We start from the raw sequence: 21,313 nt of genomic DNA, 5'->3' as shown, positions 1-21,313 counted from the left end.
CAGGAGTGCCGACCAGTCAGTGCCAGCGCACCTACTTGGGTTTTTACTTAAGAGAAAAGCTTCTATCTTGTTCAAGCCACTGCTCTTTCCTTTTTAGCCCATCCTAACATAAGGCTCATGTGCAACATACGTGAAGCCCTGGATTTTACTCCGGGCTATTTTGACTCCTACTTTTTCCCTTGCTAGATCACATTGCTTCTATTTAGTACCACAGTAATCAATTACCAGAAGTGAATGCTACCAATTACCTCTGCTCTACATTCTCAGATTTTTCTCTCTTTGCAGCATGGGACTAGAGCTTCCGTCAGGCCTGGCCTCATTATAGTAAAAAGTAAAATCACAGTTAAAAAGAAAAGCAATTCTCTTCCTTCAAAGTATGCTCCTGGAGGGCTGTCTTCCAGCTCCAGGACTATGCAAACTTTTTGCAAGTCCTGCTGCCAGATTCAGTCATTTATTACTTCTGCCTGCAAGAATAAGCAAGCTTAAATTGGCCAATACTGTCATGCCCTTCATAGCCACCTCCAATAAAACGTGTGGGAAGTGGCTTGGACTTTTTTGCTACTCTCTGCACTTAAATTGGCAATGAACGCCCTTGTCTAGACCCATCAAAAAGTGAAAAGTGGGGGCCAGCCTGGTGGCGCAGCAGTTAGGTTTGCACGTTCCGCTTCTTGGCGGCCTGGGGTTCGCCGGTTCGGATCCCAGGTGTGGACATGGCACCGCTTGGCAAAAGCCATGCTGTGGTGGGTGTCCCATATCTAAGGTGGAGGAAGATAAGCATGGATGTTAGCTCAGAGCCAGTCTTCCTCAGCAAGAGGAGGAGGATTGGCAGCAGTTAGCTCAGGGCTAATCCTTCCTCAAAAAAAAAAAAAAAAAAAAGTGAAAAGTGAGTCATGAATTAAGCAGTCATTTTACCTCCATTACACCACAAAGAGCCCAGCTAACATGCTGAGAATCCTCAGAATTGAAAATAGGAGCAGACTGGATCTTCATATTGATACCTTTTGACTTAACCTAAAGTTGAGACCATCTGTCATTTTGGGTGGTAACACCAGGAAGGAGCCACTGAATTTAGATGGCAGTGTTCTCATTTGCGTTTCTATTTAGAGACAGCAACTAACTCACACTTGAGCGCTGGTAGGGCCATATGCTTCAAGTGATGGTAATGAAATGTCCAAAAGAAAACTGTTATCTTGTACTATCTCTTTGCCCTCAAAATTTTAAAAAAAAGATCCCAAGCTCAAAATATTTTTTTTTTTTAACTTTTTTTTTTTTTTCCTTTTTCTCTCCAAAGCCCCCCGGTACATAGTTGTGTATTCTTCGTTGTGGGTTCCTCTAGTTGTGGCATGTGGGACGCTGCCTCAGCGTGGTCTGACGAGCAGTGCCATGTCCGCGCCCAGGATTCGAACCGACGAAACACTGGGCTGCCTGCAGCGGAGCGCGCAAACTTAACCACTCGGCCACGGGGCCAGCCCCTCAAAATATTTTTTAAAGATGGTTTCTATTCTATGATCTCTCAACACCCCTGGGGTAAGTACACATATTTTGATATTTTGTAGATGTGGAAACAGACAAGGAGCAATGAAATGGCCTGTTACCATGGCAGCTAGTTACTGGTGGAGCCAAATCTAATAGCTAGATCTTCTAGATATGTGCTTTTTTATTACATCGGTTTATACCCCACCATTTCCTGAAACCATTTCTTTGTAGCTCCATTTCAACCAACGTCAAGTGCCAATCCATCCACAGGTGGCCTCACAGCTCAGGATGCACGGTGTGCCAAGCTGAGAGCTGTTTTGGCCTTGGCAGCAGGTGCCCCATTGTCTTCATTAATGCAAACAGCTTCACCACTCTCCCTAACAGGTTCAGCTCCCTTAGGCTGTTGGCTATCATTCTTTCATAAGGCTTACAGCACCTGGTAAGAACATTTGCAAGATTTCATTTGCTTGATCCATCAAACAATATTGTAAACCCACCTTTGATTTTGGCTGAGTTGATAATCAATCTTGAAGCTTTCAAATTACCAACGGTAAATGCAGTATATTCTCTTTTAGAACAGACGTGCAAAGTTTTCATGTTTGGATTTAGACTTTTACTTAATTCATAAATGGCGGCCTTTGAAGAGTCATATTTGTTTATATTTTGGGCAGCCTCCAAAATTTATCAAACAGTCTTGCATAAAAGTAAAGTATTCCTTATTCTATCGTATTTGTGATACAATTGACTCACATACTCAACATTCTATTTACTGTCTTCTATGCAATAAGTTATCTTTAAATAGGAGGAAAAAATTCAGACCCACCAGCACTCACCACAAAGTCACATCACTTAAGACCAATCGAATTGGTCTCAGATAATTGTTGACCTTCTGCTTTCTTGATGAAGCACATATTCCTTCTAAGCTCATGCAAAAGTTTTTGCTCCCCAACTGAACTATTGGTGGCTTTACCGAGTTCCATGTTGATTGAAACATTTCTGGGACTGGGCTAAAACGTCATTGGAAAAATCAGTTTAAAGCACTGGAGACTGGGTCATCTCCAGGTAGTTCTTCTATATAGATAGAAAAATAACCATGACTCTTAAAAGAGAGTAACAAATGTTAACTGTAGCCTTGACTGGGGTTAAAACAGGGCTGTGCAAGTTGTAGATACTAGTAAATGTTGACAGTAGCATTTTATTCATGTATTACCCAAGAAGTTAGGGAAAAAGAGAAAAAATAAAACCAGTAGCACCAGTTCTAATTCCAATCAGATTCTCCACATCCAGGCTGTCTAAACTGGGCCTGATAAGATCTGACTCCTATTTGTCATGATCACGTGGATTTCAAAGCACAAGCTGCCCCAAGAAACCTCTCTTCTGGATAGATGTGGCTGCTATGGAGTTTTACACGTCTTACCTGTCATCATGTCTAACAAATTGTTAGCTGTGAATCAGCATAAAGACAAAGAAGCTTTTTAGGAAGTTTTAAAAAATGCACCGGTTTCTAAATATGTGCAAACCCTTCTACAATATTTAGGTATAAGCGGCACATAATTTTTGAAAATAGTATTACTGGCCTCAAGTTTTCCTCCTCCTATTTTATGACTTAGCCAACAATTCATCCAGGAAGACTTCCCCAACCTCTAACCTAACTTTGGATCCCCTTTGGAGAAGCTTCCTTGGCCTATGCTCTGCTGTTCTGTTAGACTTGGGGACCCCTTTATTCATCTTTGTATGGAGAGTGTCTAACACAGAGTTCAGATTGATTCTGGAATGAAAAAATGCCTGGTTCTCACCATAGGACCTCCGAAAACATGTTATGGGGTCCCTCTTGTGAAGGTCACTAAATGAAAAGTGGAGACAAGTATTCTATATCCATTTTACCATCTATGAAAGATAGATACAGTTTTCTATTATCTGCCTCAAAGATGTCAGACAGAAAAAAATAAAAAAAACACCTTTTCACATTTATTGCAGATCTCGCCATCAAATAGTGCTCCCAAAGTACTGCATAACCACTCCTGAGGAAGGCTACACTCCTGAGGAAGGAGTGGTGGTGGAAGACGGGAACGAGGGCAGGATGGGGCAGCACATCCTCAGGCTGTTGTTCACTGGCCCTGGAAATAGTACACACATGCCTGAAGAACACCTGCAGAGAGTGGGGTGCTTTTTGGTGGTATATGGAATAGAGCCCTAACAAATACACAAAAGAAAGAAAAAACTTCTGCAGCTCAGCTTTACCACCTACATTAAGTACCACAGCTTGGAAAGATAAAGATTAGACCTGATTGTGAAATTTGTGAAGGACAAAAAAGAAACAGCATCAAAAATATCCCATGGAAGTCTGCCTTTTCTTGAACAGCTCTTGTTCCAAAATGCTCTGGATAATTACTGTTAATTTAAACTGAGGAGGAATGATACATTTGCAGGCATAACTCCCAAACCCAGAAGGTCACTAAAATTGTGTTTTCTCCATTCTTTCCTCACGCTAATAATGTTAACAGAGATATGAACGCAGACTGAAGAAAATTATGACTTATCTGTGAACATGTGACAACTTTAAGAACATTGGCCTTGCTTTGTATTATAGCCACATGTTCCTACTTTTTCAACAATCTTGAAAAATAAATATTTGAACTACAATCTTCAATAAAGTCCCTCTACACTTGTTGTCAGTCTTCATGACCTTTCACTTGTCTGCCTAGTGCCTTGAGCTCTTAGATGTTGCACCTGGAGATCCCTGCTTGCTTTGTAATGTAGGTTTATAGGCCCTTTAATTGAAAGCAAACCGCCTTAGATAACTCAGTGGCAACAATGTTACAAGGTCCATTTTCCGTTAAAAGGCAAATAGAAATATTAGGCTGTTCTCTAAAATGAAGAAAAACACATAAAAATACACCGCAATCTGCCACACCACTTCCTTTATCAGAGATAAAACCCCATAGCCTAAAATGCCTCTTTTGTGTGACCCCTGCCTGGAGACAAGGGGGAGTGCAAGGGACTGCAGGTTTCAGACTGATCCTTTCTCACTGTAGGACATTTCTCTGCCAACCGAGACTTCTGTCATACAGTGTATTAAATTTTACATTCATCTTACTACAATAATACATCAACTTTAACCTCAAGTTTTGTTTAATGTTCTAATTATTACCTGTTGAAAGCACTTCATTAAAAAGTAAAACTGAATATGGAAGGATGACAGGAACATATACCTCACTTGTACGCAGTTTGCTATTTTTCTGTGGAGGTTAAAGTGAGTTTGTAAAATGACAGGAAGAAAAGGTGACAAGAGGGTATCTTTAAGGCAATATAATTTCTGTACGATAGCTTCATGATTTTAAATAGCAGTATGACCACTGATCAAAAAGAAAACAGCTGCTTAACAGATGCCAGGGCTTCTGCCTGCATGACTGCTTACAACCTGCCCTCGGAATCATTACAGTGTGTGGCCTGCACAGCTGAACATGGGAGCTGCATGCACCAATGCAAAGTATCCTTTTTTAAAAAAAGAGGCAAAAGTGACTGCTGGGGCCGTCCCCATGGCATAGTGGTTAAGTCTGGCCCACTCAACTTCTGCAGCCTTGGTTCAGATTCTGAGCATGGACCTACACCACTCAAGCCATGCTGTGGTGGCGACCCACACACAAAATAGAGGGAGACTGGCACAGATGTTAGCTCAGGGCCAACGTCCTCAAGTGTGTGGGGGGGGGAGGCAGATGGGGGGAGGATTGGCAACAGATGTTAGCTAAAAGAGAATCTTCCTCACTAAAGAAAAAAAAAGTGACTGCTGATGGAATTGTTAATGCAACAAATGGTAGATTTTAGAATATACAAAAGTTAAAAACTTAGCAGTGTCTCCGAAAAACTACTGAGACATTTCAGTTAACATCAAAACTGTCACACCATGGGGGGATAGACTGGAAATATTTTTCCAAGGACCTAACAATGTTTTTTCATAATCAGAGCAGGAAAAGCTTTTAAGGTGAAATAGTTAAATGTGGACAATGGAAGGATATCCCTCTGGGATTGCTATCTTCCCCTCAAATTTCTTTGGTTTTAGAGAAAAGCCAATTTGTTTCTTTCTGTTTTAATGAAAGACACAGACAAATGGGTTCCATTCTTAACCTGACCAACCAGCACTTACTAGCTAAATATGCACTGTCTGGTAGGGCCTCAAAACATGGTTTTATTTTGACGGAGCATTATATAAATGTACAGATGTATAAACTTGCCTAGTATTTCATGGGGCTGCTGCTTTGACTCAAATAATTTGATCGCATTGTAGCTGTTAAGATTGGATTTGTGGCAGTGTGTGTGACATTAACAATTTTTCTACCAGGTGTGAACAACCCACTATAGACTGAAAACAAAACAAAGCAAGGTCTCCTTTATATTTGGTCATATTGATATTCAACATAAGACAGCATGTCATTAAGCAAATCATTCAACCTACAGTTGGGAGATACTTTCTAAACACTGTGGTCTTGAGAACAAGGAATTTAATGGTAGTGCAAACCTATCTGTTCACTGTCCTCAAAACAGAAGATGACCCATCTTCTCATGAATTAAAAAGTCCCTGGAATGTTTTCATGGGAAAGTAGATTCAGGCTAACAAAGTACTGATGGTTACAGCGAATGTCTGTGTGTCCTACTTCAACCCTTTCCCACCAGAGTGTGCAAAGGGAATAAAGACAGCAACATTTTTTAAAAAGTTAACTTATATTAAAAATATTTTGTTTATAAACAATTTTAATACTACAAAGTAGTATTTCAATACAAAGCAGTTCAAATATTAACTGTTCTTTAAACTGTTAAACTTTATTATAAATTAAAATTTCTTTACAAAAAAATTGCACATAATATTTGACCACTCTTAGGTTCTGATGCACTGCATTTGCAATAGTTTCTTTAATCTTCAAGTTAAACAGTCTCGGCAAGGAGTCCAGAACGTAGAAAGGGCAATAAACAACCCTGTTAGAGCATTCAAGTGCAACTAGCAGACTTGTGGCCATGGCAGTTACACTTTCCTTAAGTTGGACTGCTTAAGTTTTAAATCCTGAAATGAAGAATCTCAAAGGTTTAAAGAGGAAGAACTAAAAGGGACTGCCTGCTTTCTACTGTAAACACAGCCCTAGAATTAACTCCCAAACAAGAATCTCTCAGGCATCAGAGTGTCAAGTGAATCAGGAACAGCACAACATAAAGGAAGGGGAGAGTAAAAAAGAAAAACAAAAACAAAGCAAAATTAAAATAAATGTCAGTCACTTTGAAGAACTATACTTACGTACATGATGTTATGAGAATCTGGCAGGGCCTAGAAGCAGGCCAAACGGGAAGTTCATTTATCCAAACGAAGAGGGTCATGTTCATTGCTTCCGGTTTTGAGGATAGGATATTGTAGGGGACTTGATATGATCAGTAATGCTTGTCTGCCTTACACAGACCTTAGCCAGGGATCAGCCTAATCTTGAAGGATCATTCAAATAATTTTGGCAATTATTATAAGGACTTAGAACTGACTGCACCCAGTGTTCAGTGATTCTTGCTTTCTGTTTTGTAACTGTTTAAATTTAAGAGCTCATTTAGGCTGACTCCAATCTCTTGGCACTTGGAAACTAGTTTTCTCAGGTTATCAGTTTTACCTCCTTCTGATGCTTCAAACAAGAGTTGCTGTAAAAGACAGGGAAGCACAGAAGTAAGACTTAGCTAGACTTTGAGCATCACCACATCAATGGACATGGCACATGCAGAAAATTTATAGAAAAACTTCAAGATGAAATAAAAGATAAAAAGCATTACATCTTTCCACAGTGATGCACAAAGAGGTAACTTCTGTAAGGCTCTCTGATATAAACGGTGGACCTATAAGATAGATATACACACAATTCCATCAGGAAACGCGATGAAAAACACCTTTATAATCCTAACCATTTGAATGGTATTCATAATATAATTCTCAAGACAAAATGGTTACACTGGGCTTTGGAGTTTCCAAACATTTAGAGTTCTTAGGATGTTAACTTCTATGCTTCAATCCTTTTAAATTGAGAAGTTAACAAAAGGGGCAGGATGGCTTAAAAAAAAGTGACCCATCTGACAGTCAATCATGACTTACCTCTCTTTGTCCCTTTAGAACAATCTCAGCAGCAATGGCTCTAAGAAAAAAAAGGAATATAGAAAAGGGAAAAGAAAAATTTATATATATTTGAACAAAATGAGATACTACCACTGGCAGAATACTGACTGTGGGAATCTGAGTACAAAACTTCCTGAAAGTAACAGGCTAAACTTCCAAGGAGGGTAACCTATAGTGAAAAGAAAAATTCAACAATTTTTATCAACTTTACAAGAATAAAGCAGACCAGTGTTTTGAACATAAATAACGTTCATGAAAAATACTTATAATTACTAGTAAAAAAATACCTGGAACTAACACCTTTTAAATAAAGAAGACACCAGACTATCATGGGGAAAACCCTGCATTTCAAAAGAGGTGGTCTTAAAATGTGTCTCACAGGCTTGTCTGATAACAGTATTGTTATCTAAATGTTCTCCTTCTAGGAAAAGGAAAACTCTATCCATTTTGCTTTTAGAAGCAATTGCTAATGAGCACCTCACTCTGGATATAAAACTTCAGCAAGTGCCCAAAAACCCCTCTAAATTAGAGTAGAGATCTGTCCAGGAAAAAAACCAGACATCATTTTAAAATTACCTGTCTGGAGCAAATCTTACAAATAAAAGCAATAGCTATAAAAACAGGTACATGATTGTTGCATTACATTTTCCAGGTGGCCAGGCATGTTGGGATATTATATGTAAACATCTTGGCTTGAAGTTTCAGAATCTGAACATTGCTTTCTTCCCATTCATGTTGAAGTAGCCTGTAAAGTACATTCAGGAAAATGAACAGAGCATTGCAAGTACAGGGAACCCCAAATGTGCTCTCCGAGCAGAATGTTTGATGAGGTACAAGTTTTGGTCAGTTAAATTTCATCAAGGCTACTCAGCAAGTATCTGTAGTATGTCTCTTACAAAAATTACCCTGGACAGGAACATGCAAAGTAGCAAGAGGTCCAGTCAAGACCCATGCCATTTTCAACAAACTAAAATAGGGCCCAGGTATTCCTCAGAATATTAAAGCATTCTCTCAAAGGACACTCCATGTGGCCCCTCCCTCAAATTTTCTAAAATAATGACTTGATACAGTAATGCAATTTCCTGGTTTCTTCTTTCTTTAGTACACAATGTATACTTAATCATGAATGTTTCTTGAGATAAAATGTAAGTGCAGTGACTAATTATTAAGTTCTCTATTCTGAAAAAAAGGATAAGGATGACCACAGGGAAATAAGACGTATCAAAACACAGAAGGGGAGCTTTACCAACAAAATCAACAATTAAACCACCTATATTCCAAATGCCTATGAAAATACGAATGAGTCAAAATAATACCACGTTTTCTATTTCACGTGTTTTACCAAAAGCGATGTTATACAAATTTCTGTAATTAGCTTCTGCAGATTAGCATGCTTACTAAGAATTTTTATTATAAAACACTATGGCTATTTCTGTCACAGCCCTAGGATTTTGATTTTTTTCAATCTCTTATACCATTTTCCCACATACATGCTAAATGGAATGTAAATACTTTAAAACACAAGGGAATATGTGATAAATATTTTAGGTACTTATAATCCATAAAACAAACTTAGAAACATAAGACAAAACAAGTGCAGTGGAATGACTGCACAAGTAGAAGCCAAAGCATTAGCATGCAGGGTACCTTTTTGAACTAGAAAGCACAATTCTTGAGGGTGAAAATGGGTTTACTCTAGTGGAGCACAGAAACTACAAGAAAATGCTTAGAAATCTCCTTCTAATTGAATGTATGAAATCCCTAGATAAGTGTTTCTTAAATGTGGTTTGAGGACTCAAGGTCAGGACTCTGCAATTTAAATGAGCATCCCAGGAGACTGTGATGCATGCTAATATTTGAGAGCAACTGATCTACTATGAAAACAAGTCATAGTAACCAAAATATGTGTAATTGGCTGCTGTCTCTGTAACACTTTAAAAACCTCTGAAATAATATTCCTTTGTAAAGCATGTTTACTGCTTATAAGGCATGTGCTGTGGACAGACGGTGCGTGCTTAGGGAACACAGATGAACTTAACTTGAATTATGTGCCCTCTTATAACCTGCACAATTTTCTGAAGTGACTACATTCTTATACTGACTTTTACATGAATACCTATACATTGGTTAACAACTCTGGAATTAAAGTAGTATATATCAAGTAGGAAACAGCAGAAGAACAGACTGTTCTTAACAAGTTTTCAAGAATAATTTTATATGAAGAGCCAATATCATTGAGCTGAGAACCAAGAGAATTTTATTTTTTCTTACCTCAGTGCAAGTCCAGAATTAGTTGGCATAATTGAGCAAAACTGTTCCAATGTTTTGGAATGCTGGGTCTTTGGAACACAACTCAAATAAAAGAAAATAACCTGTAAAGGTTGAGGGGGGAAATGAATGCAACAAAATGTGAAATCCAATTATCTCTGTTTTAATGAGAAAACCAACATGGCCTTTAAGACATGAATGTATAAATTATAATAATGTATGATGCTGTGAGTTACAGTTCCTACCATTAATTATATTAGTGACTTTCCAAATATGAATTAGGAAATATGGTCTAGTGATGAGGGCCATGGACTGAGAACACTGACAAGAAGCCAGAGTCCGGGTTTCATTCCTGAGTCTGCCTTGACTTGCTGTATAGCTGGGCAAGCCATAGGGCTAATGATACCTGCCACATCTCGCTCATGGAATGCCCGTGTGTAAATGACTTAATGTCCATAAAGTGGTTTGAGATCCTGGGATAAAGAATGGCACAGAAGTACAAAGCATAATAATTGGTTATCCCGATTGGCAACAAAACCACCCCACCAAAGAAAAATAAAATACATCCAGGTTTTGGTCTACACTGAGCCTCAGTAGAGCTTTTAGCCTACATTGCACTGAATAAAAGGGATCTCTGAAAACTAAACAAATTAAAAAAAACCCTTTGCTTCATTGCCTATAAGAGCATAACATTATAAATATATCATTAATCAGATTCTACTCTTAAAATTCTAAACAGCACCTGATTTCAGCTTTCTTATGCCCTATGTATAGACATATTTGCTTGACAAAATACTGACAAAAAGAGCAACTACACCGTGTAAGCCTGTTCTTATTTTGAAGTTACAGAATTTTCCATTTCCAACTATTCAAGCACAACGTTAGATATTATTACAATTACTTTTTTGGATCTTTCTTCTTTAATATGTATTAATCCTTAACATCTCTTACATTTTGCTTCAATGTTAAATTTTCTTAAATAGGACATAATCAACACACACATTTTATCTTAACTGAACCTTAAAGGGCTCTATTCCTAGATTTTGAAGAGTAGGAATCATGGTCAAGAATAACAGTAAATGCTAGGAAAGTGGTCCTAGGAAAAGCTCTCGTGATATAAAAATGGGAGTTTTGTTGTCATTTTTAAAGTCCCCTTCTTTTGTACAAGTATCTAAAGAAAAAAGTCTTTAAGTTCTTACCCTATTATGAAATTCATAGTTGGACCAGTAATCAGCACTGCTAAAAGGAATGGGGTATCGGGCAGGGACTGTAACCAAACATCTATTCACTAAGTCAGTAAAACATTTGAATTCTTGGACTTTGTTTCTGGATCCAGCAGCTCTATTATTGGCAAAGACAAGATAACTGCCAAAAGAAAAATATTACAATTTAGAATAATTAAGCCAGTAATTCTTTCACCGAGAAAGCTGATCACCCCTTTCCCTACCACACCCCCTTATTCCAAATCCCATTCTTATTAAGAGGAACTAAACTTACTCCATCCAAATCTTCTGCACTATATCAGATCTCATGGCCACCCCTAACGCTGCCTCATATGCCTCCACTGTCTCTTTAATACTTGATTGAAGAGGATGACAAAGGCTGTTTAAAAAATGAAGGAAAACATTGTATGTCTGGAGCTCAATTATATTAGGTAAAGGAATGACAATGTGTATTTTAAACATTACAGATATGATTACAATGGAATCCTTCTTTGGATCTTTCTTCTTTAATAATGGATAAACCTTAGCATCCTTTCAATTTTGGTTCAATGACTTTAACATCAGGTTGATTTTAACACCCTGCAATTCAGTGATAAATAACAAATGGGAGCCTAGTATACAACATTTCTCTCCACAATAGATAAGGTCTCACCAGTAAATCAGCCACAAATAAGGAACTTGGTGGTTCAACACCTCATCATCAAAATTCCCTTTACATAAATGGGCTGGAATGTCAAGTGGTCCTGGGATATTTAAGAGATACCTGAAAGAAAACACACTGTTTGAAATTATGCTGATGCACACAATGGATTACTAATACTTAAAAAAAAAATCCTCCGTTTCAATGTGAATTTCCTTCACATATTTTTATAAAGTAATGAGACTTTACTTTTACATGTATACCATACCGCTTTGGTCACATTTCTAACATCACATGGTTATTATTTTACACCTACACAATTAACTCCTCTCCTAAAATAAATTTTTTATTCTAGCCTCAAAAAACCCCCATAATCATCTAATTAAACCTAATTAAAAACAGAAAAACAAATGAAACTAACAAGTATCTAAGATTTTCCTACAAAATCTGTACTTTCTTCTTAAAAAAAAAAAGTTCTTTAAGAGTTATAAAACTTGATAGCTGAAAACAATCTTTCCATCACATACATACACATACCATTATAGATTCAGTTTTGGACATGATGTCAAAGCATATTCCATATAACATATTGCCCCACAAGGCACTTGTCAAAAAGGGGTCTATGATCAAATAAGATTGGGATACACTGGAAATTACAGCCCCTCTTAAAAAGCCACAACATATATTAGGATATTAAAGGCTCTAAGAAGTTGATCAGTAAAGAAATCTATTTGACTTTGACTAATTCAGGGTCCCCCCAATATATCTGAATGTGCGTGTATAACATTTACCAATGTCTTCAAGAATGATACTTTTAAAGGAAATACACTGATCTCAACAATGATCATCTAGTATAACCATTTATCTTGGATTTGAAAATTATTTCAAGGGACTAACTTTCAATGGATTAGAGAGGCTGTATTGGGGCTGAGGGGAGGAGGAGGAGGAACCATAAGAAAAGGAAGAAATGGGACATCTAGAAGTCAGGTTACCATCCTGGCTTGGTCATAACTAGCCATACTATCATCACTTAATTTCTAAGGATATCGGTTTTCTCAACTGAAAATTGAGGTAAGTTAGAAAAGATGACTTCAAATCTATCTATGTAAGACTCTATCCCTAGGCTAACTTCAGTAAAGTGAATGAAATCCCTGAGTTAACATTTATGGCTATCCACTGATCTGCAAATTATTCGAAATATGAAATTTACCACATCTAGCTCTTTCTGTCTTTTTTTTTTGGTGAGAAAGACTGTCCCTGAGCTAACATCTGTGCCAATCTTCCTCTGTTTTTCATATGTGGGATGCTACCACAGCACGGTTGATGAGCGGTGTGTAGGTCTGCACCCAGGATCCAAACCCACAAACCCTGGGCCATGGAAGCAGAGTACATGAACTTAACCACTACGCCATCAGGCCGGCCCTTTTCTGTTCATCTTTATGCTAAGCGTTACACAGAAAGGGAAACAACAGACTCCAACTCTAGGTAAATATTACAGTTCTAAGTATTTTGCCTTTACAATTTCTACTCATGAAATTAAAAAAAAAAATTTGAACCTATTAAGAGCACTGACTTCTCCTATTAATCAACTCTAGCTATATTTATAAATTTAAAAAATTTATACCAATATCAGTAAATATGACAATGCCAAAAACCATCCTACCTATTGCCATTCTCCTAGTATGTGATGCAAAAAAGATTTCCTAAATTAACAGATATGCACACTCTGTGTAAATAAGAACTTCAGTATTGTCTAAATAAATGAAGTATAGGATACCTTTTCCTCGTAACTCTTAGGAATTATGACTCCTCCCACAAAAAATTTAATAAAGGAAGATGACTTAGTAAACAATAAAAAATTATTTAGAGGCAGCCCATTTTCAAATTTTTATTAACACTTATTTATTCTGCTTCATTAAGCTGACATCAAGAAAATTTGAAGACCTTTGATTAGTTACCACGGCAGAAACGGGCAGCATCTTCTTTTAGGCTAAACCAATTACTTCCATGCCCAAAGGAAGACCAGAACCAGTAAGTCTATGAAAAATTTGGTTCAGCCTTGGATTTGTCATGTCTTATTTTGAGACATTAAAGCAATCTAATTTGAACAGGGAGAAAGTCAGCATGGGGAAGCTGAACAATCTCTAAATTCCTTATAGTTAACTTCTTTTCTATTAATTTGCATTTTAAATTATTCTTTTGTAATTAATTGTAAGATACTAATCTAGATGTAGCAGAGCAGAAAGAACTTCAGGAAGAGTACTAAAATCACATGTCGATAGACTGGCTACCATAAGAGGACAGATGTGAAGACTCAAGTCTGGGAAAGAACAGTGACTCCAAACTTTTTTGCCAAATCTCAAAATAAAATTGCCATGTTCATAAAACATTCTAGAGTGGATGGACCACTAACTTAACAAAATGTGGGTTATTTTTTAAAATATGTCTTCATATAACACTTCTATACTGGGAGGCGGACCGAGGGAGCACCTAAGAAAAGATAAATATTTGCAAACATTAGACTTGCATATATAAAGCCAAGATTTTTATCTTCACTTAGTATTTTCCATAAGAAATTCCTGGGGCTGGCCCCGTGGCTGAGTGGTTAAGTTCACGCGCTCCGCTGCAGGCGGGCCCAGTGTTTCATTGGTTTGAATCCTGGGCGCGGACATGGCACTGCTCATCAAACCACGCTGAGGCAGCGTCCCACATGCCACAACTAGAAGGACCCACAACGAAGAATATACAACTATGTACGGGGGGGCTTTGGGGAGAAAAAGGAAAAAAAACAAAAAAAAAAGAAATTCTTTCAGGAGATACTCAGCTTAGGCTTTCCTTCTCTCAACTCCTCCTAACAGAAAATAATAGAGTATGTCATGATAAAATATTTTCCTTTTGCCGTTGTTTTACTTAGGATCAGCAAACTATGCCTATTTTTGTAAATAAGATTTTACCGGAACACAGCCACGCCCGTTCATTTTTATATTGTCTATGGCTACTTTCTTCCTTCAGCAGTATAGGTGAGAAGCAGTGACAGAACAAGTGGCTTGCAAGCCTAAAATATTTACTATTTGGCCCTTAAGAAAAATGTCTGCTGATCTCTACAGAGAGACGAGCAGGAAGAAGGAAAGAGAACTTTAAAAGCCTCTCAAAAATCATTCTTCATGATCTGCTGTGGCCTCTTATGGTCGTTAGAACAAGAGCTCACAGTGAAGCAAATAAAGGCAGTAAATACAGAGCTCTACATAAATTACTGAGAAAGTGATGGCTGAGAAAAGAAGCGGAGCATGCAAACTTGACCACTCAGCCTTGGGGCTGGCCCCATCTCATAACAATTCTGTAAGAGTGTTGGACTGTTTTTTTTTTTTTTTTTTAAATCAGTCTAAATGTAATCAAACCACAAAAAAAAAGTGCAGTCTTTCCAATGAACTATACTATCTCTCATTCCTCTACAAATCAAGAGTTACACAAACTTACCGAAACAGATCCAAGTTACTATACTTCTCAAATCCCGGGTTAAAGAAGGATGCAATAAATTTCCGCAAAAATGGAAGAAGATTATCTCCTCGATTCTATTTTAAAAAGAAGGAGATGGGACATACATTAGGCTTACAATGTCTAAAATCTTTCAAGGGAAGAAAAAGCCCTAAAAAAAAAAATCCTCGATTCGACTACGTTTCTTGAGTAGGTGGGGGTAGAGATAACCTCTCTATTCTGATCTCCAAATTGAACCCAACTAACCATTAAACAGGTTTACACCCAATATACACAGCATCAAGTCTCATACACCAACTATCTATTAAGCTTCTCTTACATGCTTGGCACTACCCTAGGTGCAGGGGCTCTGAATCTGAATAAGACATGGTCCCTGCCCTCTAAGAGCTCTCAGAGCAAATAAAGCAGACTTCAACAAAATCAAACACACTGTAGTAAGTGCAGTGGTAGCACCGTGCACAGGGTATCACGGCAGAGAGAGAAGGAACACCTAACACAGTTTGCAAAGGGCAAAAGGACCAGGGAAAGTTTCCTGGAGAGGCGGATGCCTGAAATATCTTAAATGTGAAAGACAAAAACATTGTATTTAAGAACTATAACTCACTTTTTTTTTTTTTACCTGCAAAATGAAGAATTTGCACGTGTGATAAAAAACCTCTGCATTCTGAGGATTTTTTTCAAACGCAGTAAGCCACACTGCCCTGGCTTTGTCGTGCTGATCTGTTCGCAAATATAAAGCAACAAGGGCTTCCAACAACTGGCAGTTCATGGGACAGGATTCCAATAAACATTTACAAAGCTCCACTGCAGCCTCATACCTTCACAAGAAAAAGCATATGTCTAAACACATGAAAAAATCAATTCTTAACACAAGGTTAACTGCTGGTCAATTAAGTTTTACCTCTCTAGGAGCTGGTGCAGAGCAATCATGTTTGTGTAAAGTGGAACACAGACCTCTACTCTTTCCTCAACAGTAAGGCTCTCATCTGTGCAAGCTTTCACCGCATCTATCCAAAAACATCACAATAACATGAATCAAACATAAGATGACTTATCTGACCGTGTCATTTAAACTCTAAGAGACCAATAGGAAAAGATGGCCTATCCCTCTGCTTGACCATCATCTTATTCACCTTTACTGAACTCTGGCTTTTACCCAAAGGAAATATTTCTGACATCTCCAAACTCCTAAAATTCAATCTCTTATGCTCACTTTCCTGGTAAAAAATAAAAACATCCAATATAAGCTCTCACATCTAGCAGTGTTTTCACTTAAACAAGTGTTTCTGCATTTATCCTAAATTCCTTAAAACTGATCTCAAAAAAAAAAAAAAAGAATAAAAGGTCAAAGAATGAATTATCTTTTCATCTTTCTCTGACTCACTTCAGAAGAGGCCTTGCTCTGCTGTTTGTTCCGTAGTCATCTATATGTCTTCCTCTAATCCTTTTCTTACTCCTTCAAAACACAATGTCCCCCTGTAAAGAGTCCTTTACTTGATCTTGCTACTTCTTGGAGAATGGTATGCTGTTTTAATTTGCACAACTGCCACCATTTCCTCTTCGCCCAATGGCAGCACAACTTCCTGAATTTGTGGAGTTTAAAAGTGAATGCCATTCTGAAACTGCACTTTCGAAGTTTGCTTATAAGGATCATATCTAAACAAACCTGAAAGCCTATCTCTACAATCATTCTCCCAGATTAGCATTTGATAATGTTCTTCCTCTGTTTAATTTCTTCTTGCCTCTGTTTCCAAGAGATTATTTATATTTCCTGTGGCTCTCATTCACTGACTTTCTCTTTTTTATCCCTTAATGCTATACTCTTAAGCCTCCATTTCCTCAGATGAAATATCTCATAGCTTCAACTATTGGATAATTTACTGTGAAAGCACATTAAAAACTGTAAAGCACTTTGTAATAAACTAACTTCTATGTTAATAACTTTCAAATCCATTTCTCTATCCATAATCATCCACTGAAGGTCCACTTCCTTATTTCCTTCTGTCAACAAAAATTTCCACTTGAGTGACCAATTACCATTCACAAATACCGGTTCTACCAAAATCAGTCTTCCCAATTTACCAGTTTTCTATCAATAGAGCTTCCTTTTCCTAGTCTCAAAACTCTGAAATCACCTTTGACTATTTCTTCTATTATTCCCTGACATTTAATCTGTCTCCCACATCTCTATGTCATAACTTCAAATGTCTCTAATAAATACTCTCTTTTTCCCAGGTTACTTTTTTGTGTCTCAGTTATGGCCATCCGCTTCTGGTTGGTTTTCCTACCTTTGGTATCATTTCTCTTCAGCACATTCATTCCTTCTTGCTTAAAGAAACTTTACTGCCATCAAGTTTACCACACTTACAAAAATTCTTGAAAATCTGGTATCATTCCACTTACCAAGCTTAATTCCTACTATTCTCCAGCACAAACCTCTCGTTTTGATAGGGACTCTCCCCTTCTTCTAATCTCCTTTCACATTCAATGCAATTCTCATCCACATGTTGCTTTTTGTTTACTTAGCTCCCCTAACAGGAATGTCCTCCTTTTCTTCACTGGATTATTCAAATAAACATTTATTAAGCACTTAGTATACTGTCAGACATTATAGGACCTTGGGAAATATAAATAGGACAAGTGTTCCATCTTTGAGGAGGCCCACTATGTCACATCGAAGACAAGCTTCAAAATCTAACTCCAACACCTAATTCTTCTATGAAGACTTCCTTGATCACGCCAATCTACAACTATCTCTTCCTTGCGGGTTTACGGCTTGTACCATATAATTCTATAAATCACGATACCAGTCTCTTCTAAGCACAGAATTTAGACTTTATACTAATACACAGCTATATGGCCTCATATGTTTAATAATTATGTCAAACGTACAGATTTTATCTTCTGACTAGGCTATCTACTCATTAGGAAAGAATAGGCTTTATACCTTATGTGTATGTATTCCATAGCGGATATATCATTTAGTGTATAGTAGCAATAAAACTCACTGATTGACGGAGAAAATAATTATTTGACAAGGTAAGTTATAATCTTTTAACTCTCACCTTGATGGGTTGCTTAAAAAAAGAATTACCTGGTTCTGTGATTCGATCAACTTATTAAACCTATATAATCTATATTATCTACATTTAGCTGCTATCATTTGCCATAATCAGAAAAACTGCATAGGTAATGTAGTATACAATTACTGGCTTTCACAGATGTCAATTCCCATCTAATCTGATTCAATCCTTAATCTTTTGAGATTTATATAATAAAGTGTGAGACTATAATATGCAATATAGATATAAATTTGTTCCACTTAATTACAAACAATCATAACAAGGGACAAGTTAGTGTTCTACTTAATTTATAAATACTTATATTTACCTTCAAAAACTGCTAGCAACATGTCAGGATTAGTCTTTACATCTTGAACTGCTTGCCATGGCATTACAAATGGTTCTGTGTTAACAATTCTTGAAGGATTGGCATTAGATGGATCATAAAATTTTGAAGGGAGAACGTTGAATTCGATAAGATGTATGTAGGCCAGCCATGCCAAACATCGATCACTTGTTTTAAGGTACTCAGCTACTATTCCATCATGAGCCGACTTCAATGCATTCTAGGCAAAATTAAAAAAATCTGAAAATGTTTTTAAAAATAATGACTTCTATTCTTAGTAAGATTCGAATATAAAGGCAAATAAGAATAAAAGTATTATATTTCCTTGGGATGGTTCTTAAATACCTAAGTCAAAATTTTGATAGTCACCAATTTTTTTTAATGAAAAAAACTCTTGAGATGTCAATACCAGATTAACATATTTTTTACTATGCTAAGGTTTATGACATAAAAAAGATTAAACCTATTTGTATATTTTAAGTGTCTTGATATTAAAAATCTAATGATAAAGAGAAAACAGAATATTGAAGTTTATTCTGTTGGGTACTTAACATATGTTATTTTCATTTAAACCTCATAAGTACTCTAAAGAAAGTATTATCCCCCCTAAGCAAAGGAGGAAACAGTCATAAACTTACCCGACTTCACACAACTTTCTAGTAAGTGGCAAAACATGGATTCAAATCTATAAGCCTGTGTTCTTATCATTAAATAATGTTACCTATAACGTTTTAGACCTTTAAGAAACTCTCCACAAAATGTAATTAAATGATAGAATAAATGTTTACCTGTAAAATTGCAAGTGCACTTTGGCATCTCCCAGTAAATATATGCAGCTGAACTCTAAACAAAAGAGCTTCTAAAAGCTGAAAGGACAGGACAGCTGATGTTTCCTGCTTGGCTGCTCCCATCAGAAACTCCACCATTCGGTCACATACATAATCCTTTTCTTCAAAGGTGCTTTCTAGGTGCAGAAACTGCCCAAAGGGGTTTCATATAATTAATCCTGCTTCATAACAATAAACTGTAAAGCTACAGATTCTTGAAATTTCATTAAGAAACTGTATACTAAATCTTCAATTTCTGTAAAAAGGGCAATTATAAATATGTATAAACCCATCTTCCAGTACTATACAACCTAGCTTTCCACTTCTCCCACAAGGTGGAAAGAGGAATCAGATGAAAACTACAACACCACAGATGTACTCTCAGAACTATCGCTGAAGCAGTTTCATCTCTCCATTCCTTGAATCAACAGGCAAACAGCAGCAAGACCACGATGGATCTCCAAAACCTCCTATGCTTATGATCACATACAATGTGCATTGCTTAGGTGTGTGACTGTGTAAAAATTGTGAGAATAGCATTCATACTACAAATATGTGACAAAATAAATAATTTAAGACTTAAAAAATTAAGAGGCCCTTTAAAGACGAAACAACTGGAAAAAAAAAAAAAAAAGGCCCCTAAACTCTGTAAAATCTTGTGGTGATTGATAGCATTAACTTTGGTACAAGGCTCCAGGTCAAAATTCAAGCATCTTTCACTGTCCAGATCTATTCAGTACCTGAGCTAGGAGAGAGAACGAGAGTGGCACGTTCACTCATTAAGGCGTGACTATGTTATCCAAATCTATTTGTTCTGAATTTCAGTTAGCAAGTAAACAACAGACCTGACAGTAATAGATTTGAAAGTATATCTGAATTTACTGGTTCCTGAGTTCAGCTGGTAAAAGTTTAGATATCATTGAATATTTATTTTACAAGTGGATTAATTATAATTTTAAGTTTAAGCCTGGGTAGGAAACATCCTATTCTCCCAAAGAATGAGGAAGAATTCATTTTTTCACCAAATCTTTGTATCTTGGCAAGGTTCAATATTAGTACAAATTACAGATTATTTCCATAGGTAATGAGGACAGATAACAAAAAGACCAAAGTGTTTCCTGATATTCATGAAAATGTTACACAATCATAAATTAAAAAAAAAATCGTTTTCAGATGCTGTGCAAAAAATTCACTTAACTTTACCCAAACTAAAACTGCTTAAGAATAGATACGTATAAAATGTTAATATTTTTCTCTTACCAATAAAAGTTAACAATAACAACACACACACAAAAATCACCCTTCACTCAATATTTTGTTTTTGTTTAGTCTAAATTAATCCTGACCCAGAGAAGTGTTGAGGTTACTGGACACTGAAAGTAAGGTTCTTCTATCTAAATGGACATAAAGCATAGCTATGTGTCAATATTTAAAATGACCCAAAGAATTATGAACACGTACATACACACAGGACTATGTTATCTTTTCTACTCACAGTCCAAAAACTTTGATAATCAGGAGCATATTCAACAGCTGTTTCACACATTTCCTGCACCTCCTCCTTGGTTCCTCTCTTTGAGAATAATCTGAGGTAATGGCACCAAATTTCTGGATTGTCTTTGTTGTTTTCCAAAGCTCGTGCCAGAACATTTAAAGCAGAATCCAAGGACTCAGAACATAGCCTACACATTTAAAAGAAAAAAGAGCATTTAAAAAAAAAAATGCTTGAAAATACTTTTAAATTGAGCTAATCTAATGAGTCAATTTTTAAATTACGTTCTATTAGAACATACCAAGCAGCTAGAATCACCTATGATAAAGGGAGGTAGATTAGGATTTT

The 21,313-nt window shown here is 36.8% G+C and overlaps 1 protein-coding gene across 1 annotated transcript in view; it reads right to left on the bottom strand.

Moving 5' to 3' along the window:
* Positions 1 to 6,268: 6,268 nt before the first annotated feature.
* ZFC3H1 (zinc finger C3H1-type containing) overlaps positions 6,269 to 21,313 on the bottom strand; it is a 50,739-nt gene continuing 35,694 nt past the window's right edge. Inside the window, exons 22-35 of the mRNA XM_046639510.1 lie at positions 20,969 to 21,155; positions 19,435 to 19,623; positions 18,629 to 18,866; positions 16,140 to 16,245; positions 15,858 to 16,056; positions 15,221 to 15,315; positions 11,756 to 11,866; positions 11,378 to 11,482; positions 11,080 to 11,245; positions 9,884 to 9,984; positions 8,256 to 8,357; positions 7,592 to 7,631; positions 7,276 to 7,338; positions 6,269 to 7,146 (exon numbers count right to left, since the gene is read on the bottom strand). Coding sequence (XP_046495466.1) covers positions 7,009 to 7,146; positions 7,276 to 7,338; positions 7,592 to 7,631; positions 8,256 to 8,357; positions 9,884 to 9,984; positions 11,080 to 11,245; positions 11,378 to 11,482; positions 11,756 to 11,866; positions 15,221 to 15,315; positions 15,858 to 16,056; positions 16,140 to 16,245; positions 18,629 to 18,866; positions 19,435 to 19,623; positions 20,969 to 21,155 — 1,840 coding nt within the window. The 3' untranslated portion in view covers positions 6,269 to 7,008. The remainder of the gene's footprint in view (positions 7,147 to 7,275; positions 7,339 to 7,591; positions 7,632 to 8,255; positions 8,358 to 9,883; positions 9,985 to 11,079; positions 11,246 to 11,377; positions 11,483 to 11,755; positions 11,867 to 15,220; positions 15,316 to 15,857; positions 16,057 to 16,139; positions 16,246 to 18,628; positions 18,867 to 19,434; positions 19,624 to 20,968; positions 21,156 to 21,313) is intronic.

Source organism: Equus quagga, chromosome 1, assembly GCF_021613505.1.
Source record: "Equus quagga isolate Etosha38 chromosome 1, UCLA_HA_Equagga_1.0, whole genome shotgun sequence".
NCBI lineage: Eukaryota > Metazoa > Chordata > Mammalia > Perissodactyla > Equidae > Equus > Equus quagga.
This window is presented reverse-complemented; position numbering and strand designations above follow the sequence as displayed.